The following is a 27103-nucleotide window of genomic DNA, read 5'->3' as shown; positions in this document are numbered from 1 at the left end:
CATCAGAACCTTATAAATAGAACGGCCTCCAATGGGAATTTCCAAGAGGTTATGCTTTAGTTTTGAATCCACTACAAAAGATGTCCTAGTTTCTTGGACCGTGCTTAAAAGGGCAGGTAAAACGAACAAGTAGTAATTACAGAGGTTTGGCATCATTAGGCTGTCTTGACTCCAGTCCAGGTGGCTCCGGGTGGCCTGCCACAGAGTCAAGGCGAAGCTGAGAACGGAGGGAGGGCTCGGCCCCCAGGGAGTGGCTCCGGGTCCGGGCACCGCTTCCCAGACAGGAAGCTGAGCGAGTCCTCCCCCTTCCCGGGGTGGGGGTCAGTCCCAGCGGGTCAGGGCTGAGTTGAGTGACACGGCAGTGACAGGCAATGCCGAGTGCGGCACTTTTCAGACCCTTAGTCTGAATAAAGCCCATGCCGAATCCCCAGACTTTCGCTCTGCAATCCAGATGATACCGACACGACATTTGCAGTCATTTAAATTTTGCTCCCACTCTTCATTCTGCCAACACCATTTGCGTCGACTTGAACAAGCTCGAAAAAACATACCTGCTTACGATTCCTATACAGAGGTCATTTGAGACTGGTGGTTACGTCGGTCGCGTGAAAAGGAAAAGCCGTTCAACATATGCGTGGAGTGGAAGAAAGAAAGCGGTGGCCTTGGTTGGGAAACTCCCCGGTTTCTGAGCTAGTGTAGACAGCAGGCCCCGCCTCCATCCACACTCACCTGGACAGGAGGACACAACGGGAAGGTCTGTGTGTGGCCTTCAGCGTCCTGGGTTTCAAGGGCAGCTGCAGCACTCCCCGCTCCTGCCAGTTTGGGCCCATTACCCGCCCTCTTTGAAACGCAGTTTTTCCAAGCGTGTGCTGGGAGGCCCACGACTCACACCGTCACTGGGGAGGCGGAAGGGAGCGACGTTTTGGACAAGAGCTGCCACAGACCATGTGACAGAGGTTGCCCGCCTCCTTCCCCGGGGCTGCTGCAGGGGCCCCGGCCCGGTCCCCCCAGTCCCCGGCTCCCGCTCGCCTCCTCTAGGTGTCCAGCCGGGATCGGATCGGGGACCGCGGGAGAATCTGCTGAGGGTTTACGTGCCGGCGGAGGCCCGAGCGGGGCCCGAGGGTCCTGGGGCCTCCGGGCGGTGGTGCCGCGGCCGCTGCCCCTCGTGGGTGGCAAGGCTCCTTCGACCCGCGCCCGGGAGCCGACGCACGTTTCCCCCCCGGCCTGGGGGCTCGGGCTCCCGCGCCCGGTCCCGCGACGTCCAAGGGCAAGATCCAACGTGCCCTCGCCGCGCGGGGGCCCCGAACAGCTGCGTCTCGCCTGGGGCTCCGGCTGCGGCGCCTCCCCGCTTCCCCGCGGTCTCAACCGTGGCTCTTGCTGCCAACGAATTTGGTGTCACGCGCGACCCGCCCGTGGCCACTATCCCCGACCCCTACACCAGCGGGCAGTGGGCGTTTTCGGAAGAACGGGGTCAACCGCTTCCAACTACAGTGTGGGCTGCTGGCTGCTATTCCATGTAACTGATCTTTTTTTTTTTTTAATTAAAAAAATTTTTTAATGTTCATTTATTTTTGAAAGAGAGGGGGGGGGGCGCCTGGGGGGCTCAGTCGGTTGAGCCTCCGACTTCGGCTCGGGTCATGATCTCGCGGTCCGTGAATTCGAGCCCCTGGTCAGGCTCTTTGCTGACAGCTCGGAGCCTGGAGCCCGTTTCAGATGCTGTGTCTCCCTCTCTCTCTGCCCCTCCCCCGTTCATGCTCTGTCTCTCTCTGTCTCAAAAATAAATACATGTTAAAAAAAAAAAAAGAAAGAAAAGAAAAGAGAGAGCGAGCATGGGGGAGGGGCAGAGACAGAAGAAGACACAGAATCCGAAGCAGGCTCCAGGCTCCGAGCCGTCAGCACAGAGCCCCACGAACCGTGGGGTCAGGACCGGAGCCAAAGTCAGACGCTCAACCGACTGAGCCCCCGAGGCGCCCCTCTATGTAAACCGTTCTGATTGTATCCGGATGGTGACCCGTCCCCATCCAGTGCTGCCTATGCAAGTTGCTCAGGATGTGCTGAGGATTCACTTTGCAGCCCAGAGGGACGATGCATTGTTTGGTTTTAAGTACATCCCTACCTGGTGACATTTTTTCCCTTTTACTTTTGGATAAAAGGAAGTATCCTGTAGTGATTAAGAGCAGAGACTCCGAGTCCCACGGCCTGGATTTGCTCCTGGTTCAGTCACCAGCCGGTGTGTGACCTTGGGGGAAGCTAGTGAGCCCCTCCCAGCCTCGTCCTCATCTGTGACAGAGGGGGAATCACAGCAGCCTTGCGAGGTTGCCCAGAGGCCTGAATGGGACCACTTGGTATCGGTGAAGCATGTGCCACAGGGCCTGGCACTTAGCGAGGGTGTGTAAGTGATGTGTGTTTGGCATGAGGGTCATGGGGGAGCTGCTTTTCGTATTTGTGTGAGAGCAGTTTTGCGAGACACAGTCTGGGGAGCTTGGTTTTGGCCTTTTATTGGCTTTGACATCATGGTGTGGAATAGAAAGATCCGCTGGGGCGCTTGGGTGGCTCAGTTGCTTTTGTGTCCAACTCTTGATTTCAGCTCAGGTCACGATCTCCCCGTCGAGGGATCGAGCTCCGCGATGGGCTCCATGCTGGCATGGAGCCTGCTTAAGACTTTCTCTCTCTTGGGGCGCCCGGCGGGGGGGGGGGGGGCGCTCAGTCGGTTAAGCGTCCGACTTCAGCTCAGGTCATGACCTCACGGTTCTTGAGTTCGAGCCCGCGTCGGGCTCTGTGCTGATGGTCGGAGCCTGGAGCCTGCTTCCGATTCTGGGTCTCCCTCTCTCTCTCTCTGCCCCTCCCTGGTTCACACTGTCTCTCTCTCAAAAATAAATAACCATTAAAAAAAAGTTAAAAAAATTTTTTTTTCTCTCTCTCTCCTTCTGCCGCTCTCCCTGGCTGGCGCTGTCTCTCTCTCCCTCTCTTTCTGAAAACTAAAAAAAAAAAAGATCTGCTCACTTGTACAATGTCAGTCTGCCAAGACGGCAGGGTCCGGGGGTCTCGGAAAGATCACTTGCAGACTCAGAAAACGGCACAGACAACATAAGATGCTCACAGGGGCACGAACCCAGCTTCGCGCCACTCCTGGGATCTCCGTAGCTTGTCTGCAAATGGCGCAGTGACTCCTGATGCTTCTCCCGCAAGGGGCGGTGGGGGGTGGAGGAGGGCTCCCTTAGTCTCGTTGGGTAAAGGCGATTGGCTGGTGAGGAGCCTCGGCTGTTGGGGCGGAAGCTTCCGGAAGCGCCGAGGGGTTACAAGGCGGAGGAGCGACGCGGTCGCGGTGCGAGGGCTGTCCGGCTGCTGGTGCGAGTGCGCCTGTTTGCCCGGCCACCTGCACGGGCTGCCCGGCTGCCCCGGCGGGTCCACGACGTCTCCGCAGCCGCCTGCCACGGGCCGCGTGTCGCCGTGCACTTGGAAGAAGTCGGGAAGTTCACGGTATCGCAGTCTCTCAGGTGAGACTAGCCCGTTACAGCCATTGCTGTCGCCAAGTGCAATCTGAGATCCGGTTGGCCTCGCACACTTGGGCCTCATTACTTTTGTCGCTTTCTCTTACAAGGGCCCTTTCTTCGGGAAGCCAGTTAAAATATATCCTCCTCATTCCCTCCCCTTCTAGGTCTGTAGCCGGTAGATCTGGGGTCTTTGGCTTGTTTACTCTTTGTAACACGTGACCAGAAGAAGTTGTGTCTTAAACTGACACTTCTTTATGTGTATTTATTTTTTTTAATTTTTTTTTTTTTTTTTTTTTTTTACCGTTTATTTATTTTTGAGACCGAGAGAGACAGAGCATGAACGGGGAGGGGCAGAGAGACAGGGAGACAGAGAATCGGAAGCAGGCTCCAGGCTCTGAGCCATCAGCCCAGAGCCCGACGTGGGGCTGGAACCCACAGTCTGTGAGATGGTGACCTGAGTTGAAGTCGGAGGCTCAACTGACTGAGCCACCCAGGCGCCCCTAAACTGACACTAATTTATGTTTAAATCAAATTAATAACATCACATTCCATAGTTATGTGATCTTATTAAAGCATCACATTTATTTTCTAGGTAAAAATATATCTCTAGAAATGTCCAGGGACATCTGGGTGGCTCAGTCGGTTAAGCAACTAACTCTCAATTTCGGCTCAGGTCATGGTCTCATGGTTTGTGGCATTGAGTGGTGATGGCACGGAGCCTGCTTGGGATTCTCTCTCTCCCTCTCTCTCTCTGCCCTTCCCCACCCCACCCCCTCTCAAAGTACATCAGTAAACTTTAAAAGAAAAAAAATGTGCAGCATTGTATTCAGAAAGAAATTTACAGCCTTGCTTGCATTAAAAGCATTTTGCTACACTTATGAGATTATCAACAGAAGGAAGATTTCTTATTAATTGAATAAAGTATAGCTATCAGAAACATACAAAAGCGTCATACTTAATGGTGAAACAGTGCAAAATTTTCATTATAGTCAGAAACAAGATGAATATGCTTATTATAATTTCTCTATAGTACATTTTACTGGAAATTCTAGCTAATGCAATACAATAAGAAAAATAACCGATGTGTGCGTATCAGAACGGAGGATCCAAATTGTAATTATTTGCCAATGATACGATGATCTACCTGGAACATTTAAGGAAGTTGATGGACAAAATACTAGTACTTCTAAGAGAGCTCGGCAAGATAAACAGCTCAAACAGAACAAAGGATTTTGCAAAAAAAACATGTGCAAAAAAAATGTAACCACATGAAGACACTCTGCATTATTATTCTCAGGAAAAAGCAAATAAAAATGACTACACACACATTAAAATGACTAGAACTGAAAGGACAATACCGAGTAATGGCAATGATGTAGAGCAACTGTAATTTGAATACACTGCCGGTGGGAGTGTAAAAGGGTACAACAACTTCGAAAACCAGTTTGGCAATCTCTTACCAGGTTTGCGTGTCAGAACTCCGCTGCTCAGTACGCACCCAAGAGAAATGAAAACATTTGTCCACACAAAAACTTGTGCACAGACGTTCACAGCCCCAAATTAGAAAGACCCCAAATATTTATTCACAGGTGAGTAGGTCAACAACTTGTGGTATATTTATACAATGGAATATACTCAGCTACGTGCAACAACATGGACGAATCTCAAAAATATTTTGCAGAATGAAAAAACAGAAACAGAAAAGTACATAGCATTTGATATCATTTTTTTTGTTTTTAAACTTTAAGTTATTTATTTTGAGAGAGAGACACACACGGGGGGGGGGGGGCAGAGAGAGAGAGAATCCCAAGCAGGCTCTATGCTCAGCACGGAGCTGGACACGGGGCTCGATCCCGTGACAGCGAGATCACAGCCTGAGCTGGAAATCAAGAGATCGACGCTCAACCGACTGAGCCACCCAGGGGTCCCAGCATTTGATTTTATTTGTAAGAAATTCTTCTTAAAAAGGCATTCTAATCTCTAAGGGACAGAAAACAGATCGGTGGTTGCCTGGGGTTGAGGGTAAGGAGAGGTTTCAACAAAAGATGGGGAATAAGGAACTTTTTTGGGTTCCTTATGGAACCAATGGTGGAAATGTTTCTTATTTGAATTGCGCTTAAATAGGTGCATTTTGTTGTATGTAAATTGTATCGTAGAGAAGTTGATTTTTTAAAGTGTCAGCCTTTTGAATTGGATTTTTACGTCCTTTGCCTCTTTTTTCTTTGCTTTTTCTTTTACTTGGTTTTTCCTCTTTGCTGAAGATGAACTTTTTAAGGATGTTCATTGAATTGTAAGAGAGGTCAGATGGATCCTTATTGATCCGCCTAACTTAGGGACCCCCTCCCCCCCTCCCGCCTTGATTCTGCCCTGCTTCCTTTTCAGTGACATCTAGTCCTGAGTCTCGACTTCATCCCTTGTGTCTGGACGAGACGTTGGCGTGTGCTTGTTTTTGAGTCAACTCGGCACCCCCTTAGCAAACTTATATACTTTGGGCTTTTCTGTGTTTGGCCCAGGTGGATAGGATTCCTTGCTCTCGTCTACACGGTAATCCAGCCCGCTTCCAGTTTGTTGACGCCAGCAGGCTTAGCCAGTGGTCCTGTAGGGAATCGGACGTCTGCCGGGTAGGGTGGGCTCCCTGCTTGGTGTGGGAGGAGGAGGGGAGAAGGCCAAGGAGGGTTTCACAGTATGAGAAATGCTTTAAAAATTGTGCTTGGGGCACCCGGGCGGCTCAGTCGGTTGAACGTCCGACTTCGGCTCAGGTCATGATCTCGCGGTCTGTGAGTTCGAGCCCCGCGTCGGGCTCTGTGCAGACAGCTCAGAGCCCGGAGCCTGTTTCGGATTCTGTGTCTCCCTCTCTCTCTGCCCCTTCCCCATTCACGCTCAGTCTCCCCCTCTCTCTCAAAAATACATACACCTTAAAAAAATTTTTTTTAATTGTACTTGAAAGGGATTGGTTATATTTCTATGTGTCAGATCCCGGTCCTTTGTGCTCATTACCGCACTTAACACGTCTGAGAGCGGGTTAAAGGTGGAGCCACATTCTGTGTCTGTTTATCCCTGCTCTTTGCACTCTACTCCACACAATCTGAACCTCAAGCATTACTGGGCTCGCCCACACTCTGCTCTCAGAGGACTGGAGGGTAAACAGTGAGGACTGAAAATCCTGACCTCCTGGTGGCCTTAAATGCAGAGCAAGCAGGAAAACTACATTGGGGATGTCAGGGAGGGGGAGATGGGAGGAACGAGGGAGGTCAGGGAGGGGGAGATGGGAGGAACGAGGGAGGTCAGGGAGGGGGAGATGGGAGGACCGTTTGTTGCGGGGCTGTTAGTGACTCCTGTTTGAAGTGATCTGAGTCGTGGAGGGCAGCCAAATCACATGGACTTACATAGAAGCCTGCGCGAGTGACTGGGGCCAGAAGCTGGGAGGTCCAGTGGGTCTCTGGATTCATTACACCATAAGATTTTAGAGCAGGAGAGGACCTTAAGAGATCACATAGTCCCACCCTCCATTTTATAGATGAATCAATGCAACTTAAGGAATTTAAAAGATATCCCCAATGTCTTGCTGGTTGGTAATTGACTTGAAATGAAAATTATAGTCTCCTCACCGTGAGTCGAGTAATTTTTGCCATCAGACAAGGCTGCTGATTTGTGTGGTTTTATCCTTAGCTTCCTGATGGGTTTTAACTGACACGTGTGTCCCATCTAGCCTGACTACAAGCTGACCTCCCCAACTCCTTTTTAAATAAATTGTCAAGGAAATCTGTTCCTGTAAACTGTTTGGTCTTAACCAAAGTCTACTTAACTAATAAAAGAAATTGGGAAGAAATGCCTGCAAAGCAATACCGTGAACCAAATATAGCCAGCGTCCCCAGAGAAAAGCATTTCCAGCTATTGAACCGTAACATAAAACAATACAGTCTCTGAAAGTGTAGGACTTCCATGTGCCTCCTACTCAAGAAGGGACGCGGGTGGACGACGTCCTCGTCTTCTTCCTGTCCTCTCAGAACGCTGTTCCCCCTCACCTCCGAGCTCTACCTGTTTAAGCCGGGGACATGGCAGCTGTTATTCACTTGTACTAAGAACCACTGGAATATCTTGCACATTGGCAAACCGGCCTCCATCTACTTCCACCGGCCTCGATGTGCGTGCGTCAGAGCGACACGAATTGAGGACAGTGCTATGACTGAAAGTGAAAGTCTTGAAAAACTAAGAGAAAATTACTATTTTTAATCAAAACTGCTGAAATAGTACATCTCACTGAAATTTGTTATTTTGGGTTTTTTTTTTTTTTCAATATATGAAGTTTATTGTCAAATTGGTTTCCATACAACACCCAGTGCTCTTCCCAACAGGTGCCCTCCTCAATACCCATCACCCACCCTCCCCTCCCTCCCACCCCCCATCAACCCTCAGTTTGTTCTCAGTTTTTAAGAGTCTCTTATGCTTTGGCTCTCTTCCACTCTAACCTCTTTTTTTTTTTTTTTTTTTTTTGAAATTTGTTATTTTGAATTTCTATGCTGTGTTTGATTGTTTAAAAACAACACAGGCGGGGCGCCTGGGTGGCACAGTCGGTGAAGCGTCCGACTTCAGCCAGGTCACGATCTCGCGGTCCGGGAGTTTGAGCCCCGCGTCGGGCTCTGGGCTGATGGCTCGGAGCCTGGAGCCTGTTTCCGATTCTGTGTCTCCCTCTCTCTCTGCCCCTCCCCCGTTCATGCTCTGTCTCTCTCTGTCCCAAAAATGGGTAAAACGTTGAAAAAAAAATTTAAAAGAATAAAATCTTTAGGGGCGCCTGGGTGGCGCAGTCGGTTAAGCGTCCGACTTCAGCCAGGTCACGATCTCGCGGTCCGGGAGTTCGAGCCCCGTGTGGGGCTCTGGGCTGATGGCTCGGAGCCTGGAGCCTGTTTCCGATTCTGTGTCTCCCTCTCTCTCTGCCCATCCCCCGTTCATGCTCTGTCTCTCTCTGTCCCAAAAATAAATAAACGTTGAAAAAAAAAATTAAAAAAAAAAAAAAAAACACAGGGGCGCCTGGGTGGCTCAGTCAGTTGAGTGTCGGACTTCAGCTCAGGTCATGATCTCACAGTCCGTGAGTTTGAGCCCCGCGTCAGGCTCTGTGCTGGCAGCTCAGAGCCTGGAGCCTGCTTCGGATTCTGTGTCTCCTCCCCCTGCCCCTCCCCTGCTCATGCTGTGTTTCTCTCTGTCTTAAAAATGAATAAAAACGTTAAAAAATTTAAAAAAAAATAAAAAAAAAAAAAAAAACAACACAAAATTTGAGGGGCATGTGGCTGGCCCAGTCGGTAGAGCTTGCAGCTCTTGCTCTCGAGGTTGTGAGTTTGAGCCTAATGTTGTGTATAGAGATGACTTAAAAATAAAAATTTTAGGGGCACCTGGGGCTAGCCAGTTGAGCATCTGACTTTGACTTGGTCATGGTCTCGAGGTTTGGGAGTTCAAGCCCCACATCGGGCTCTCTGCTGTCAGCACAGAGCCTGCTTCCGATCCTCTGTCCCCCTCTCTCTCTGCTCCTCTCCCACTCGCTCGCTCTCTCTCTCTCTCTTTCAAAGACAGGTAAACATTAAAAAATAACAATAAAAAAATAAAATCTTTAAGAAAATACAAAATTTGACATTTCATATGACACTGGAGAGAGAGTTTCAAATCCTAAACAACGAGTGAAGCTAACACATGTCTGAACTTCTTCCACTGAGTGCATTGTGATGGTGACTGGATTGTATTTGTCATCTATTTGAAACTCCAAGCAACCCTGGGTATGTAAATCAAGGGTGTGAAACATAGAGGAACTAATAATAGTTCATGTATGATATTAATTAGTTCACAAGGGATCAAAACTTAAAAATTAGGTATCTGGGTTATTTTTAATCGTGGCAAAAAAAAAAAACAAACCACATAATATTTCTCATCTTAACCATGTTTAAGGATACAGTTCAATAGTGTTAAGTATAGCCATATTGTTGTACTACAGATCTCCAGAATTTTTCATCTTTCAAAACAGAAATTCCATATTGCCTCCCTCCAGCCCCCAGCAAGCACTCTTGTGCTTTCTGTCTCTTATGAATCTGGCTGCTCAAGGTGCCTCCTGTAAGTGGAATCAAGCACTTTTATCTTTCTGTGACTGTTTATTTTCACTTAGCATAATGCTCTCAACATTCATCTGTGCTGTAACCTGTGACAGGATTCCCTCCTTTTTCAAGGCTGAGTAATATTCCATTGTATGTATATATCACGTTGCTTTTCACCTGTTCATCTGTCAGTGGACGCTTGGGTCCTTGGCTGTTGTAAAACATGCTGCTGTGAACATGGACTTGCAAATATATGTTCAAGATTCTGCTTTCCGTTCTTGTGGGTATAGAACTGGAAGTGGGAATACTGGATCATACGGTAATTCCGTTTTTACTTTGTGGGGGAGGTCACCACACCATTTTTCATAGCGGCAGCACCACTTTACATCTCCACCAACAGTGCAGAGGGTTCCCTTTTCTTGACATCCTCTCCAACGTGTTATTTCTCGTCTTTGTGATAATTGCTATTCTAACAGGTGTGAGGTGATAGCTCATTGCAATTTTGATTTGCACTTCCCTGATGATTTATGAAGTTGAACATACTTTAATGTGCCTGTTGCCATCTGGATGCTTTCTTTGGAAAAATGTCTATTTAGTCCTCTCTCTAATTTTTTTTTTAATTTTTTTTCAACGTTTATTTATTTTTGGGACAGAGAGAGACAGAGCATGAACGGGGGAGGGGCAGAGAGAGAGGGAGACACAGAATCAGAAACAGGCTCCAGGCTCTGAGCCATCAGCCCAGAGCCTGACGCGGGGCTCAAACTCACGGACCGCGAGATCGTGACCTGGCTGAAGTCGGACGCTTAACCGACTGCGCCACCCAGGTGCCCCTCTAATTTTTAATCAGATTGTTAGGTGTTGGGTTGTATGAGTTTGTTACATAGTTTGGAAATTAACCCCTTATCAAATATGTTATTTGCGAGATCAAATATATCTCCCATTCAATAGGTTGCCTTTTCATTTTGGTGATTATTTCCTTTGCCGTGTGGAAGATTTTTGGTTTGGTATAGTTCCGTTTTTGTTGCGTTTGCTTTTGGTGTCAGATTCAAAAAGCCGTTGCCAAGACCTGTGTCAAGGAGCTCACTGTCTATGTTTTCTTTTATAGTTTCAAGTCTTCCATTCTCTCTTTTTGTAAGTTTTATTTATTTTGAGAGAGAGTGCATGTGAGCGGAGAGGGGCAGATAGAGAAGAAGAGAGAGAGAATCCCAAGTAGGCTTCACACTGTTAGCTTGGAGGCTGATTCAGGACTTGATCCCACAAACCGTGAGATCATGACCTGAGCAGAAATTGAGTTTGACGCTCAACTAACTGATCCACCCAGGTGCCCCCATGTCTTCCATTCTTTAATCCATTTCTTTTCTTTTCTTTAAAGTAATCTCTGTGCCCAACACAGGGCTCGAATTCATGACCCCACGATCAAGAGTCACATGCTCTACTGATGAGCCAGACGGGTACCCTCAGTCTTTCATCCATTTTGAGTTGATTTTTGTGTACGGTGTAAGAAAGTGGTCCAGTCATTCCGTGCATGTGCCTGTCCAGTTTTCCCAGCACTATTTATTGAAAACACTATCCTTTCCCCATTATATATTCTTGCCTCCTTTGTTGAAGACTAATTGACATCCATGAGTTTATTTTGGGGGTCTCTATTCTATTATTTTCAGTAATAAAACTTTAAATCAGGGATCATGATGACTCCAGTTTTGGGTTTTTTTTTTTTCCTCAAGATTCAAGGTCATTTACAGTCCCATACAAGTTTTAGGATTTTCTGTTCTATTTCTGTGAAAAATACTATTGGTATTTAGGTAGGGTTTGTGTTGAATCTGTACGTTGCCTTGGGTAGTGTGTACATTTTAACAGCATTGATTCTTCCAATCTGTGAGCATGGTATAGATCTTCCACAGCCTTGGTTAAATTTATCCCTAAGTATTTTACTCTTTCTGATGTGATTGAAAATGGGATTGCTTTCTTAATTTCTCTTTCTGGTAGTTTATTGTGAGTAAATAGAAATGCAACACATTTTTGTGTATTGCTTTCGTATCTTGCAACTTTACCAAATTTATTAATTCTAACACTTTTTTATGGAGTCTTTAGGGTTTTCTATATGTCATATGTCATCTGCAATTAATGACAGTTTTACTCTTCCCTTTCTAACTTAGATGCCTTTTATTTCCCTTGCTTGTTTAATTACTCTGGCTGGGACTTCCATTACTATGTTGAGTAAAAGTAGAGGGAGTATAGCCTTATTTTTTTCCTGATATTAGTAGAAAAGCTTTTAGCTTTTCAGCATTGAGTATGATGCTAGCCAGGGGCTTGTCATATATGGCCTTGATTATGTTAAGGTACATTTCCTCTTTACTTGCTTTGAGAATTTTTAATATATAAATGCATATATGTTCAGTTTTGTCAAATGATTTTTGTCTTCCGATTTGATAACGTGGTGTGTCACATTGGTTGATTTGTGAATGTTAAACCAAACTTGCATCCCTGCAATCAGTCCCACTTGATCCTGGTATATGATCCTTTTCCTGCATTATTAAATGTGGTTTGCTGATACTTTGTTGAGGATATTTGCGTCTGCGGTCATCAGGGATAACGGCCTCAAATTTTCTTTTCTTGTGGCATCCTTGTCTGGGTTTAGTATCAGGTAATGCTGGCATCATGAAATGACTTTGGGAGCGTTTCCTCCTCTTCTATTATTTGGAAGAGTTTCAGAAAGATCGGTATCAATTCTTTGAATGTCTGATAGAATTCACCAGTGAAGTCGTCTGGTCCTGGAAGTTTGTCGGTTTGTTTGTTGATTACTGATTCAATCTCTTTTCTAATAATCTATCTATTCAGATTTTCTGTTTCTTCCTAATTCAGTCTTGGTGGGGTGTATGTTTCTAGGAATTTATTCATTTTTTTCTATGTTGTCCAATTTGTTGGTGTATAATTATTCATAGTAGTTTCTCATGATCCTTTGTATTTCTGTGGCATCAGTTGTAACATCTTTTTCATATCCAATTTTGTTTCGGTCCTCTCTATTTCTTGATTAATCTTAGTGGTTTGTCAATTTTGTTTACCTTTTTGAAGAACGTACTCTTAACTTCTTTGATCTTTTCTATTATCTTTTTAGTCTCTATTTCACTTATTTCTACACTAATCTTTGTTATTTTCTTTTTTTCTACTAACTTTGAGCTTCATTTGTTCTTCTTTTACTAGTTCCTTGAAGGGTAAAGTTAGATTGTTTATTTAAGACTTTTCTTGTTTCTTGAAGTAGGCATTTATTGATATGAACTTCCCTCTTAGAACTGCTTTTGCTGCATCATAAATTTTGATTATGTTATATTTCCACTATCATGTGTCTCGAGGTATTTTTTTTATTTCTCTTTTGTAGGTTTTTCAGTAACATATTTTTAAATCTCCACATATCTGTGAATTTTCCAGTTTTCTTTATGTAGTTGTTTTCTACTTTCATATCATTGTGGTTGGAAAACAAGTTTGATATGGTTTCAATCCTCTTAAATCAATTAAGACTTGTTTTGTGACCTACCACATGATCTATCTTGGAGAATGTTCCATGTGTGCCAGAAAAGAATGTGTATTCTGTTGCTTTTTGATAGAGTGTTCTATATATATATACATATATCTGTTAAGTCCACTTGGTCTAATGTGTTAAGGCCAATGTTTCCTTACTGATGTTCTGTCTGGATAATCTGTCCAGTGTAAGTGGAGTGTTAAAGTCCCCTCTATTATTGTATTGTGTCAATTTCTCCCTTTAAGTCTGTTAATATTCGCTTTATATATTAGGTTATTCTATGTTGGGTGCATAAATATTTACAAATGCTGTATTCTCTTGTTGTGTTGACCACCTTAGCATTATGTAATGCTTTTCTTTGCCTTATTGCAGTCTTTGTTTTTTTTTTTTTAATTTTTTTTCAACGTTTTTTATTTATTTTTGGGACAGAGAGAGACAGAGCATGAACGGGGGAGGGGCAGAGAGAGAGAGGGAGACACAGAATCAGAAGCAGGCTCCAGGCTCCGAGCCATCAGCCCAGAGCCCGACGTGGGGCTCGAACTCACGGACCGCGAGATCGTGACCTGGCTGAAGTCGGACGCTTCACCGACTGCGCCACCCAGGCGCCCCTGCAGTCTTTGTTTTAAAGTCAGTTTTGTCTGGGGTTACCTGGGTGGCTCAGTTGGTTACGTGTCCAACTTCGGCTCAGGTCATGATCTCATGGTTCATGAGTTCGAGCCCCACATCAGGCTCCGTGATGACAGCTCAGGGTCTAGAGCCAGCTGTGGATTCTGTCTCTCTCTCACTCTCTCTCTCTCTCTGCCTTTCCCCCACTTTGTGCCCTCTCTCTCTCTGTCTCTCAAAAATAAATAAATAAACATTAAAAAAATTTTAAGTCAATTTTATCTGATATAACTACCCAACTTTCCTTTGGTTTCCATTTGCATGGGATATTTGTCTCCATTCCTTCACTTTCAGTCTGCATGTGTCCTTACATCTAAAGCGAGTCTTTTGTAGGGACGCCTGGGTGGCTCAGTCAGTTGGGCATCTGACTCTTGATTTTGGCTCAGGTCTCATAGTCGTGGAATCGAGCCCTGCTTGCATCAGGCTCCACACTGTTAATGCTGAGGATTCCCTCTCCCTTTCTCTCTACCCCTCCCCCTGCTTGTACTCTCTCTCTCTCTCTTTCTCTCAAAATAAGCAAAAACTTTAAAAAAATAAAATGAGTCTTTTGTAAACAACATCGAGTCTGTTTTTTTTCTTTTTCCATTCAGCCACTGTATGTATTTTGACTGAAGACTTTGGTCCATTTACATATATTTTTTTGATAAGTATGTATTTATTGCCATTTTGTTAATTGTTTTCTGGTTGTTTTTGTAGTTCTTCTCTGTTCTTCTTTTGCTCTCTTTCTTTGTGATTTGATGACTTTCTTTAGTGATGTATTTAGATTCCTTTCTCTTTATGTTTTTGTATTTACTATATGTTTTGGACTTGTGGTTACCATGAGGCTTACATACAAGAATTTATATCTATAATAATCTATTTTAAGTGGATAACAACTTAAATTTGATCAAATTCTAAAGCCCAACATTTTTGCTCTCCTTCCCTCCCCACATTTTATGTTTTTAATGTCAGTTTACATCTTTTTATCTTGTATATCCCTTAACTCATTATTATATTCATAGTTATTTTTACTAGTTCATTTTTTGACCTGCATGCCAGCTTAATAAGTGATTAGTACATTATCTTTACTATATATTTACCTATCCAATGAGATTTATTCTTTTCTATGTTCTCTTATTACTAATGATCATCTTTTCTTTTCAGCTTAAAGAATTCCCTTTAACATTTCTTGTAAGGCTGGTTTAATGGTGAACTCCTCTATCTTTTGCGTCTGGAAAATTATTTATCTCTCCCTCAATTCTGAGTGATAACTTTGTCAGGTAGAGTAGGTTGAAGGTTTTTTTGGTTGGAAGTTTTTTCTTTCAGCACTTAGAATATATCGTGCCGCTCACCTGTGCCATCACAGTTTCTGCTGGAAAAATCTGCTGAGTGTCTTATGGGGATTCCTTTGTATATGTAAGAATTTTTCTTCTCTCCTTGCTTTTAGGATTCTCTGTTTTTGTTTAATTGTTGACATTTTAATTATAATGTGCCTTGATGTGGGTCTCTTTAGATCCTCTTGTTTGGAATCCTTTAGACTTCCTCATTCTGGATGTCTGTTTCCTCTTCTGGGTCAGGGAAGTTTTCAGCCACTATTCAAATAAGATTTCTTCCTCCTTTCCTCTCTCTTCTCCTTCTGGGAGCCCTATAATACAAATTTAATCGGTTTCACGTTGCTCCATAAGTCCCTGGAGCTGTCTTCACTTTTTTTTCCATCCTTTTTTCTATTTGCTGCTCCAATCAGGTGAGTTCCACTGCCTTGTCTTTGAGTTCACTGATCCTTTCTTTGCTTCATCTAGTCTGTTGTTCAACCCCTCTAGTGTACTTTTCATTTCAGTCATTGTGTTCTTCAGCTCTGTGACTTCTATTTCATAGTTTCTTATGTTTTCTGTCTGTTTGTTGAATTTCTCACATGTTCATCCATTTCCTTTCCCCAGTTTGGTGAGCATCTTTATGACCATGACTTTAAAGTCTTTATCAGGTAAATTACTTATCTCTGTTTAATTAAGGTTTTTCTCTGGTTTCATCTTGTTTTTTCGTTTGGCACCTATTCATTTATTTCTTCATTTTGCTTGACTCTCCGTATTGGTTTCTATGCTGTTGAGACTTCTCTCCCAGTCTTGAAGGAGTGGCCTTGTATAGGAGATATACCTTTTTGTTCAACCCTGTCCCATCTCATGGTTGTCTCTCAAACCTTTGTGTTTGTCCAAGCAGTCTATTATATTTTTAGTAGCTCCTTATAGTTACATATGTGCCTAGACTTGTCAATATCCCAAAGGGGAGGATCTTAGCACCTAGATTCAGGCTGATTGGAAGTCAGACCCTCAGTCATCAGCTTTTAATTGTTTGCAAATATATATACAATCTGTAGTTACCACAATCATAAGCCCCACTGGCCACCAGAGCCAGGAGATCCAGAGGTGTCTTCTGGGTGGCAATTACAAAAATTGGGGCTCCACATGAGAGTACAACCTCTTTTGTGGGAGATACTAGCAAGCTGGGGCAAGACAGAAGAAAAGTGGCAAGATGGCATCTACAGCCTATGCTCCTTGAGAGCAGCCCCGTAGGCGATAAGACATCTGCCAAATCTAAAGCCTGCCCCTCAGGCTTCTCTGTTTCTGTTTCTGTTTTTTTGTTTTTATAATAGTGGCCGTCCTAATGGATGTGAAGGGATATCTTGTGGTTTTGGTTTGCATTTTCCTAATGATTAGCTATGTTGAGCATCTTTTCATATGCTTTTTGGCCAGGCATGTGGTTTTAAACTATTATGGAGTGTCAAACTGTAGCTGTTTTCAGCCAATCTGTGTGTCATTTATAAGACTATGTAACAAAAAAAAAAATCCCACAAAACAAACAATCTGAAGACGAAAGAGCTTTTTAAGGTGACTCAGAAGTTAAGCACATGTCATTTCAGTTGGGTTCAATTGACTTGGAGATCTTCATCGTGTGCCCAAAGCACACAGCGCTCCTAATTCAATGTTTAAGTAAGCTGATGAATACTAAGTAAAGACCTCTGAAAGGAGAAAGGATGTTTTATTACATATAATAAACTCCAGGTCTACATGGCCTAGATGGTTTCACGGGTGCATTCTTCCATCCATTAAAGAAGAAAGAAAGACCAACTATACACAAACTTTTCTAGGAAATAGAGCACTTTCCAACTCATATTATGAGGCTGGCAGTATTCTGATACCAAAGCCAGACTTTATATATAAATACACATCTTATGTATATGCATTTATTTATACGTATACATTTTATGCACCTGTATGTACAAAATTTTATAGGCATACTCCTTCTTCTTTTTCTTCTTCAGTCATCCATTACAAACCAAGGGAAAAAGAATGGTCTTTTAATGCATTTCACATCTTTTCTTCGTGGCTGGAGATGCCAAGGATGGAAGTATAGCATTCGTGATGTAGGCTACTCCTGGGTCGACCCACACAAATTGTACCCATGCTCAGATCCTAGTCTTTTGAACTGGTTGCCCACCGTCTGAAAAAGGAAAAAGTTCCTAAGGCAACGTAAATTAAGAGGTTGACATGCCTTAAAGGAGGCCTATTAAGGATAAAAATATACCATTGGAGCTTCTTCTGATAAACACAGTAAACAAAACCATGGGATAGATCCATTAGGAGGCATTTGTGAGACACTCAGACTCTGAGAATTGGTGCTTTGATGAATGAGAAGGGCAGGGAAAGATTGCAGGGTTAGTTTCCACTTGAGCAGGGTGAGTTTCCACCTGAGTATCTGAAGTCAGAGCCAGCACATCTAACGGTATTGATGGTGTGCAGTGTTTCTCTGAGTTTGAAGGGTGGGCTGCACTGTCTCTAAAAGTGGGTTTTTCTTTACGGAGTGCAACAGTGATCTCATCCCTGAGTACCACATGAGCCCAGTAGATAGCACTCCAGACAAGGGTGGGATTCCCAGGATGCTTTCCATCAGTGCATCAAGAGGACTGATAGGGCTGTCCACAGATGTGGAATTTCCTTGGGATCACACTATAGTTCTTGGCCTGTTTCCCTGATTCCAGGTTAGCTAATTGATGGTAGGGGAATCATTGTATTCGACTCTGCATTTAATTTTTCATACCTGATCCTTTGTCTGGCACCCAGTTAGTGCCCAATACATAGAGTGTGCATAGTTGGAGATCTTAAGAAACTTCTCAATCCCCCGAGGACTTCATCATAGGAGAGACATTCCCCTGTGGGTCCTACAAGTAGATGGGCATCTGTGTTTTTCTCCAGAGCCTCCTGAAGCCCATTCATCATTCATTACTTATTAATGATTTGTCTCTTGAGCCTAACAGAGAGGCCCAAACTTGAGCAGTTTTCCACTGTGGGTCCCCAGTGTGGCTCAGCACATCCACAGACACTTAGAAGGGAAACTTGGCTCATTCCAACCCTGGGGTCCCCATCGGATTGGCTCTGCCCTGAAGGCCAGTTCTCAGCATTACGTTCTTCCCTTCTGTTTCCTGGTTTCCCCGAGCCCTCAATGAGGAGCTCATCTTCTGCGCTGTTTGGCCAAAGTCCAGGCTTTCAGCTAAAGGCCCAGGACTTTGGGAACTGAAGAGATTAGAATTATTTAAGGGTAGCATGTCAGTAAATAGCAGGGACTTCTATTTAAAATGTCTAAATAGGTTTATTAACACCTACTGTTTTTTAGTACACAGGTTAGATTTCTATAACAAAAAGATTTAAAAAACAAAGCCCTAAATGATACAGATGTTCCTTTCTTTTTCATATAAGAGTCCAGATATAGTAGTCTAGGCTTGTGGGACAGTTTGCCATCCCACGTTTGATGAAGGTTCTGGTTGTTGATGTTTTCCTGCTAGAGAAAAGCAGAAAAAAGAGATAGAGGAAGGCTTCACCCAGTGTTTTTTAAGTGTGGGAATCCCAGGGTGAGAACCTAACACAGAGCCACGGCAAGTCTCAGGCTGCCCATGCAGGACCCTGCTAAACTCCGTACCCCAGGCCCCTGACCATTCCTTCCTCCCCCCTTCACACCAGGATGCTCGCTTCCCCTGTAAAACAAAATACTTGAATTGTCTCTAAAGGTGACATTTTGCTTCCTGCTTCTGTGCCATTGTACTTGCTCTCCCGGCTGGAAAACTCCTCCTCCCCTGCCAAAGCCAAGCCCTACTCATCCCTCCAGGTGGGAGGGCCCCTGAAGTAGCAAACCTACTACACCAGTGCTCCCTATATCCTGAACAGCACCCACTGCTCACACCACAGCCCTGGGAGTCATCCTGCCTCACCCCCACATCTGACCCATCACCGAGCCCTGTCAGTTCCATGTCCCAAAGGGCTCTCGAATGGCTTCTCTCCCCCTCAACTGCCAACCACTATTGGAGCTTCCAAACTGGGATGTGTTGAAGAGTGAAAGGTGCTCCAACAGATGGCAAGAGAGGACAACAGGCATAAACTTGGTCAGTTCTAGGCAAACCCGGGTCTGGGGAATAGGATGTAGGGTTGCCCTAGTTTCTAGCCCGGTTTGGGTCTCCAGCTCTCTTGCCTGGTCTCATTGTTTCCAGGCTTGCCGCCTCCATTCCTTTCTCCACACAACAGCCCGAGTGCTCTTATGTGTGTGTGTGTGTTTTTTTAAATACATAAAGCTAGTCATGGCATTCCCTGCTTCAAATCATTTAGTGCCCCTTAGTCATCTTAAACTCTCAATGATGTTATTGTCATCACATCCTAAATGGTTGATTGGTTTTGACATTTTAGTTTCAATGATGTGACATTCTTGCCTTAACAATAACTCTGGTGATGTTAATTCCCGACCTTTTTGTGATTACTTTATATCTTAGAGTTTTCATTGGCAATTTAGCTGTAGATTTAGTTAATTAATAAAGCAGCGAACTTAAAAAAATAGATGATGGAAATAGGTCATCTTCCAATGGCTCCCCTGTGCCTTCAGGACAAAACGCAGATCAATTAATGCAGTGTTCTAAGTTCTCTGTAACTGGCTCCTGCCTACGTCGTTAGCTATACCTTGTCTCTCTAGCCAGGCCCCCAAATATTCCATCTTCTGGCCCTGAGCCTTTGTACTATGTTTATTCTGCCCGAAGACTATCCCCATGTACCTGTACCGAGCAGATTTCTATTCCCCCTTCAAGTCTCAGCGTAGACATCATTTACTGTAGGAAGCTAGATATGCCAATATGTTACATCGTATTCCCGTGTGATAATTGTCCAACTGTTTGCTGTCATCCGGGGTAGTCTGCAGGTTCTGTGAAGGGAAGGCCTGCATCAGTTTTGTTCACTGCTCTATTCCTAGCCCTCAGCTGGATGGCCCTGGTCCCTCGCGGTCTTTGGTCAAGTGTCTGTGTTTTCTGAGTCCTCCTTGTCCCTTCTCTCAGCCACCTCCACATCCCTTTCATGCTGTGCTAGGAAGGACTGCATGATGCTGTCCTTAGGCCATCTGCTCAGGAACCTCACCCAGCCAGGCCACTGTACAGCTCTGGTGCCTTGAGGGGCCTGGGACTCCTCAGAGGGCCTTATGGCCTCCCCGAGATGTGGGATCCCCTCGGTCCTTTCCAAGGCAGCCGTCAGCTTTCATCAGGGCTGAGCCAGACTGCTTTTTGGAGACACCATCAAAGGGTGACTCCATGGCTCTTGTCTTCATCTCGGAAGTTCATCCTCTCCCCGGTGACCTTTAATCTCCTCTTAGGTAGAACTTGCTCTTACATCATCACAAAATTTTCCTGAATCAGTTGTTTATGGCATAAACTTGGCAAGTTTGGCCTTCAGACTGGCTTTTGGTAACTCAAAAAATAGGCTCTCTCAAAGCTTCTGTCTCTGTCATGAGCATCAAAAGTCTATTTTGATGACACATTACTTTGAGTTGTGGCCCTCTCAATGGCAGTAAACATGTCTCATCATCTGGATGTAAAGATGGAAGGGAATGTGGGATAAAAAGGAACTAATGAGAATGAGTTTATATGTTAAAATACCACCTGGGTGGCTCAGTTCAGCGTCCGACTTGGGCTCAGGTCATAATCTCATGGTTCATGGGTTTGAGCCCCACGTCAGGCTCTGTGCTGACAGTTCAGAGCTGGGATTCTGGCTCAGATTCTGTGTCTCCCCCTCTCTCTGCCTCTCCCCCCTCAAAAATAAATAAATATTTTAAAAATTTAATGAAAAAATATTGCCTGTATACAGACACTTTTAACAATAACATGGGGTTGTATGCACAGGAATTCCCATTTCCAGGAATTTGTCCTACAGAAAATGCTTACAAAATAAGGTAAAAATAAATGGATAAGGATGTTTTACAGCATTTTTAAAGTAATAGTGAAAATCATAAACTAAATGTCCATCAATAGGGACTGGTTAAAAAAATGTTCCCTCGTGGGAACATAAAATGGAATTTTGTACAGTTGTTTGAAGAAATGAGATAACTTTAACTGACATGGAAAAGCATCCATGATATGTTAAGTCAAAAGAGAAACTTGCAAGGGTGCCTGGGTGGCTCAGTCAGTTAAACATCGGACTTTGGTTCAGGTCAGAATCTCACAGTTTGTGAGTTCGAGCCCCGCATCGGGCTCTGGGCTGACAGCTCAGAGCCTGGAGCCTGCCTCAGATTGTGTGCCTCCCTCTTCCTCCTCCTCCCCTGCTAGTGTTCTGTCTCTCTCTCTCTCTCTCTCTCTCTCTCTCTCTCAAAAATAAATAAATGTTTAAAAGTTTTAAAAAAAGAGAAACTTGCAAGCAGTAATGCCTAAACATTTGTATGTGACCAGAAGATGCCTATTAAGAGAATATACAAGGTATTATGTTAAGTGGAATAAATCAGAGAAAGGCAAATACCATTTGATTTTACTCATATGTGGAATTTAAGAAACAAAACAAGGAAAAAAAAGAGATAAACCAAAAACCAGACTCCTAAATATGGAGAACAAACTGGTGGTTGCCAGAGGGGGATGAGTGGGGCTGAATGAAACAGCACACCCATGTTGATGAGCACTGAGTAATATATAGAATTGTGGAATCAATATGTTGTATTGCACCTAATCTAATACTGTATGTTAACCATACTTCAATAAAAACACAAATAAATAAATAAATACAAATGGGTTGAACTTTCACTCTACATGTGGAAGTTTGGAATATTCTAAGTATTTCAGGAATGAGTAGGGAACCTAAATTCCTCTTGATCATTTCTGTATCCAAATCCCTATATAGTTGCATGCAAGTTACCTGCGTTTTGCTAACTGTACATGTGGACACAATTTGACAGCTACTTGGAGGTGCTCTTGATCCCTGTTCTTTTACTGAACGGACTACAAGGTGATGTGTTTCAACTTTCCTAAAAAGTTGGTAGCCGTGCTGGTGGTGGTAGGAGGGGGTAGAGTGGTTTCACATTGCAGCAGAGCAAATTAAATACACTCTTAGACTCAGCCATTAGAAACACCCAGGAAGCACCACAGAATCCTATGTTTGGGGCCTTCCAGCAGTGAAATCAGAAGTTCCGGTGGTGGAGCTCAAGCATCAGGTTTCGTTTTGTTTTCATTGACCTAGGTTATGCTAATATGCAACCAGGTTTGAGAACCACTGAATAAGTCCATTAAAGCACTCTAAGCGTGTGGTTTTTCATACGAAGAAAGTTCATCAAGAGATTTTTGGGGGCCCTGGGTGGGTCATTCGGTTGAGCTGCCGACTCTTCATTTCGCCTCAAGTCATGATCTCACGGTTCCTGGGACTGAGCCTCGTATCCGACTCGGTGCTGACAGTGCGGAGCCTGCCTAGGATTCTCTCTCTCTCTCTCTCTCTCTGTCCATCCCCCGCTTGCTCACTCTCTTTTAAAATAAATAAAAAAATAAACATTTTTTAAAAAGATATTTTTGTAAATAAACATAGTTTCTCCCAGAGAAACACCCCCTTGCCTGCTTTCCTGGCTTTAATAAAAAGCTTTCTTTCTACCATATTAGATTGACTTATTGTTTCATATGTATTTCCTTTACTAGTTTCTAAGCTTTGTGGACGAGATTAAGATATTTGTCTTATTCGTTATGGCTTCTCTCTCTCTCTCTCTCTCACACACACACACACACACACACTCCACAGTTTCTGAGACATGTAGGTCACCCAATAAACATTTGTTGAATCAATAAATTTAGAGTTTCAGAAAATTTGTAACAAAAAATAATGCTTTCTCCATGTAAAATTGATGTAGAAAGAGTAAAAAAAATAACTACTAATTTATATTAGTAGTTAATATTTTTATTAAGTAAAAGGCTTCCATTAGAGTTTAGAAATATACATTTACATTATCAGTAACTTTGAAAAAAATCTATACGAGAAAGAGGAATTGAGTGCTATTAGTGGAGATGGAGGCGATGGGAACTTTACTCCCATTGGCATTATCTGAGTTTCTTTTTACAATGGGCATTCAATATCTTTACAATATTTTAATTAAGTTAAAAACTACCTTTACACTGATAAATAACCTCAGGAAAGTCATAGGATACAAATCAATGTACAGAAATCTGTTGCATGCCTGTACACCAATAATGAAGCAGCAGAAAGAGAAATTAAGAAAACAATCCCATTTACCATTGCACTGAAACCAACAAAATATCTAGGACTGAACTTAACCAAGGAGGTGAAAGACCTGTACTCTGAAAATTAGAAAATACTGATGAAAGGCATTGAAGACGACACAAAGAAATGGAGATATTCCACGCTGATGGATTGGAAGAACAAATATTGGTAAAATGTCTATACTCTTCAAAGCAATCTACACATTTAATGGAATCCCCTATCAAAATGCCAACAGCATTTTTTTTTCACAGAACTGGAACAAACAATCCTAAAATTTGTATGGAACCACAAACACACAGACCCCGAATAGCCAAAGCAATCTTGAGAAAGAAAAATGAAACTGGAGGCATCGCAATTCCAAATTTCAAGTTACATTATGAAGTGATAGTAATTAAAACAATACGGTACTGGCATAAAAAGAGATACATAGATCAGGGAATAGAACAGAAAACCCAGAAATAAATTCACACTTATATTGTCAATTCATCTTTGACAAAGGAGAAATAAATATAAGATGGGAACAAGACCGTCTCTTCAACAAATGGCATTGGGAAAAGTGGACAACTACATGCAAAAGAATGATGCTGGAACACTGTCTTACCCTGTACACAAAAATAAACTCAGAATGGATTAAAGACTAAGTGTAAGACCTGAAACCATAAAAATCCTAGAAGAGAGCACAGGAAATAATCTCTGACATCAGCTGTAGCAACATTTTTCTAGATGTGTCTCCTGAACAAGGGAAAAAAAAGCAAAAATAAACTCTTGGGACTACATCAAAATAAAAAGTTTCTGCACAGCAAAAGAAACAACCAATAAAACTAAAACGTAATCTATGGAATGGGAGACGGTATTTGCAAGTGACATATCTAATAAGGGTTAATATCCTAAATAGAAAAAGACCTGATACAACTCAACATCCAACAAAACAAATAATCCAATTAAAAAATGGGCAGAAGGCAAGAACAGACACTTCTTCAAAGAAGACATCCAGATGGCCAACAGACACGTGAAAACATTCTCAACATCATTCATCGTCAGGGAGATATAAATTAAAACCACAATGAGATGTCACCTCACACCTATAACAATGGCCAAAATCCAAAACACAAGACACAACGATTGTTGGTGAGGATGCGGAGAAAAAGGAACCCTCATGCATGCACTATTGGTGGGAATGCAGACTGTTGCAGCCACCATGGGAAACAGTATGGACCTTCCTCAAAAAATTAAAAATAGAACAACCCTACGATCCAGGAAGTGCACTCCTGGGGATTTACTCAAAAAATACAAAAATGCTAATTCAAAGGGATACATGCACCCCGATGTTTATAGCAGCATTATCTACAATAGCCAGATTATGAAGCAGCTCAAGTGTCCATCGATAGATGAATGGATAAAGAAGATGTAGCATGTATACAATGGAATACTACTCAGCCATAAAAAAGAATGAAATCTTGCCATTTGCAATGACATAGATGGAGCTAAAGAGCATAATGCTGAGCAAACTAAGTCAAAGAAAGACAAATACCATATGATTTTACTCACATGTGGAGCTTAAGAAAAAAAACAAATGAGCAAAGGGAAAAAGAGACAAACCAAGAGACTCTTAACTATAGAGAACAGACTGATTTGCGGCAGGAAGGAGCTAGGTGGGGGGATGGGTGAAATAGGTGCTGGGGATTAAAAGGTACACTTATCACGATGAAAAAAATAAAACAAAATAATTTAAATTTTTTTCATAATAAAAATTACCTTTATAAGCTGCTTTTATCATATACAACATATTGGGAACATCTTCATTCGTAACGGAAGTATAGTATCCCATCCCAGGGTTGCACCAAAAATATTAACTTTCCTGCGTTTAGGTTTTCTCTAATATTTTAAAACATTAACACATTTTTTAAATATTTATTTATTTTTGAGAAAGAAGGGGTGGTCAGGGGCAGAGAGAGAGGGAGACACAGAATCCAAAGGCAGGCTCCAGGCCCTGAGCTGTCAGCACAGAGCCCGATGCGGGGCTTGAACTGATGAACCATGAGATCATGCCCTGAGCCGAAGTCAGACGCTTAACTGACCGAGCCACCCAGGCGCCCCTCTTTGCAAATTTCTGATGAAGAAAGCGGGAAACGTTTCTCACTGTAGCCCGATGTAATGTCACTTAGCAAGTTTCCGTGTCCCCTCTATTTCCCAGAAATCAGTAGTTAGATTGAGATGTGGGATCAGGTTTAAGTTTTAAATCTTTGGCAAGAATACTTCACAGGTGGTAGTGTGTCCTTTCACACAAAGGGTCTGCTTGTCTGTCTTTTTTTGTGTGTTTATCAGCCATTGATGCTTCTTGCCTAGAGCCCATGCAAAGGTCACAGAGTGGTGACACTCGGACTTGTCTTCTCCATTTATTAGCTGGAATACTTTGTCAATAGAAGCCTCCGCTTGTCCCTCTCTGATTAGTCAGTACTACAGTTCATACTGGAATGGCAGAAATAAATACCTAATTCTTTCCTTTTATTTACGAGTCTTGAAAATAAGCGTGTCCCTAGCATTCTCTGAAGGTGACCAATGAAGGTGTTACCATTGCCGTTTTTAGTATCCTTTTGAATTCATAGATGTAGACATTTGTAAAGTGTTTCCATCCAATGCAGTAAAAGTCCTCACAGTTGCTCAAACTGTCCTTTTTTTTTTTTTTTTTTTTTGTCTGTGGGAGCTTTCAATGCTATCCCGGGTTTTCTGGACTGAACCCTTGAAGTCGAGTCAATTCTTCCTGCTTGGCACAGGAAGATATTCCACTCACCCTAAATCCGATTGTGTCACAGACCGAGGAAGGTGGGAGGAAACGAATAAATAAAAAATGAACAAAAGCCCTCAGCTTGACTGGAAGAAGTCCTGGGGTGGGGGGCAGGGGGGAGAGTCAGAATATCTAGGTTTCAGTCCCGGCTCTGTAGCCAGCTGGGTATTTCATTTCAGACAGTCGGTGAACTCTGATTCTCCGATTCTCTTTTTAATTTCTTCTCATCTGTCCTAGGAGGATGATAATAGCAGGAACCACAATAGTACTGAGAATGATAACGGTGGCGGCTTCAGCGAGTTTCTGAGACGACAGAGCATCTGTGTGAGGCCGCCTTGTCAACCGCACGCCAACAATATGCTGTCCCCGTCGCTCCTTCAGCCTCTGGCCTCCGAAAATGCGCTGCACCAGTGCAGGTGTTCACTGTCTCCCTGAATTGTCTAGCAGTCTCTCGGAAATGCTCTCTCGAGAGGGGTCTCAAGCCGCCTTTCTAAGGTACCGGGGAAAACAAGACTGGCGAGGAGGGGGCTCTGGGCCTCAGTGCCCGGAAGGGCGTGGGGAAGCGGGCACGGGCGTGTGATGCTGCTGAGAGGCTCCAGCAGTAGGACTTCTCCGAGAGGTCATTAGCCAGTACGCAGCACACTTTAAAAAAGTGAGCATTCCTTCGATTCAGCAACCCTACCTCCTAGAGGGAATAATTACACAAAGGAGGTAGGATGTGTCTGTGAGAATGCCTGTCAGGGCGATTTATAAAGTCTTAAAAATTGGAAAGACTCTAAATATACCAGTAGTTAAGTAAATATGACACACCCGTTAAATAAAATGGAATACTGTACCAAAACTGAAAATAATTGTGTAGGTCTGTATTGACCGACCTGAGACGTATTTGTGATCTGTTCCTAAATTTAAACAAATGAAGCCTGAGGAGGGGCTCAGGGGAAACTGCTAGGGTGCCAGCAGCGTTCGGTGTCTCGGCCTGGGCGGCGACGACACAGGTGGACCCGTATGTAAAACTTCATTGAGCTGTGCATCCAAGATTCGGGATG

The 27103-nt window shown here is 43.5% G+C and overlaps 1 protein-coding gene across 1 annotated transcript; it reads left to right on the top strand.

Moving 5' to 3' along the window:
* The first annotated feature begins 371 nt into the window (after positions 1-371).
* On the top strand, positions 372-27103 carry LOC123380853. Its single transcript, XM_045040419.1, has 5 exons — positions 372-378; positions 854-947; positions 1039-1516; positions 6008-6115; positions 26295-27103. The coding sequence occupies exons 1-5, from the start codon at positions 372-374 to the stop codon at positions 26490-26492; spliced, it is 885 nt and encodes a 294-aa protein (XP_044896354.1). The 3' UTR covers positions 26493-27103.

Source organism: Felis catus, chromosome A1, assembly GCF_018350175.1.
Source record: "Felis catus isolate Fca126 chromosome A1, F.catus_Fca126_mat1.0, whole genome shotgun sequence".
In the NCBI taxonomy this organism is placed as follows: Eukaryota; Metazoa; Chordata; class Mammalia; order Carnivora; family Felidae; genus Felis; species Felis catus.
The sequence above is the reverse complement of the archived record's forward strand: the minus strand, read 5'-3'. Positions and strand labels throughout refer to the sequence as shown.

Coding starts and splice junctions, on each gene's coding strand:
- LOC123380853 (XM_045040419.1), top strand. Junction 948..1,038: donor CAAGAGCTGCCACAGACCAT/GTGACAGAGGTT, acceptor CGCCTCCTCTAG/GTGTCCAGCCGGGATCGGAT. Junction 6,116..26,294: donor GGGAATCGGACGTCTGCCGG/GTAGGGTGGGCT, acceptor CATCTGTCCTAG/GAGGATGATAATAGCAGGAA.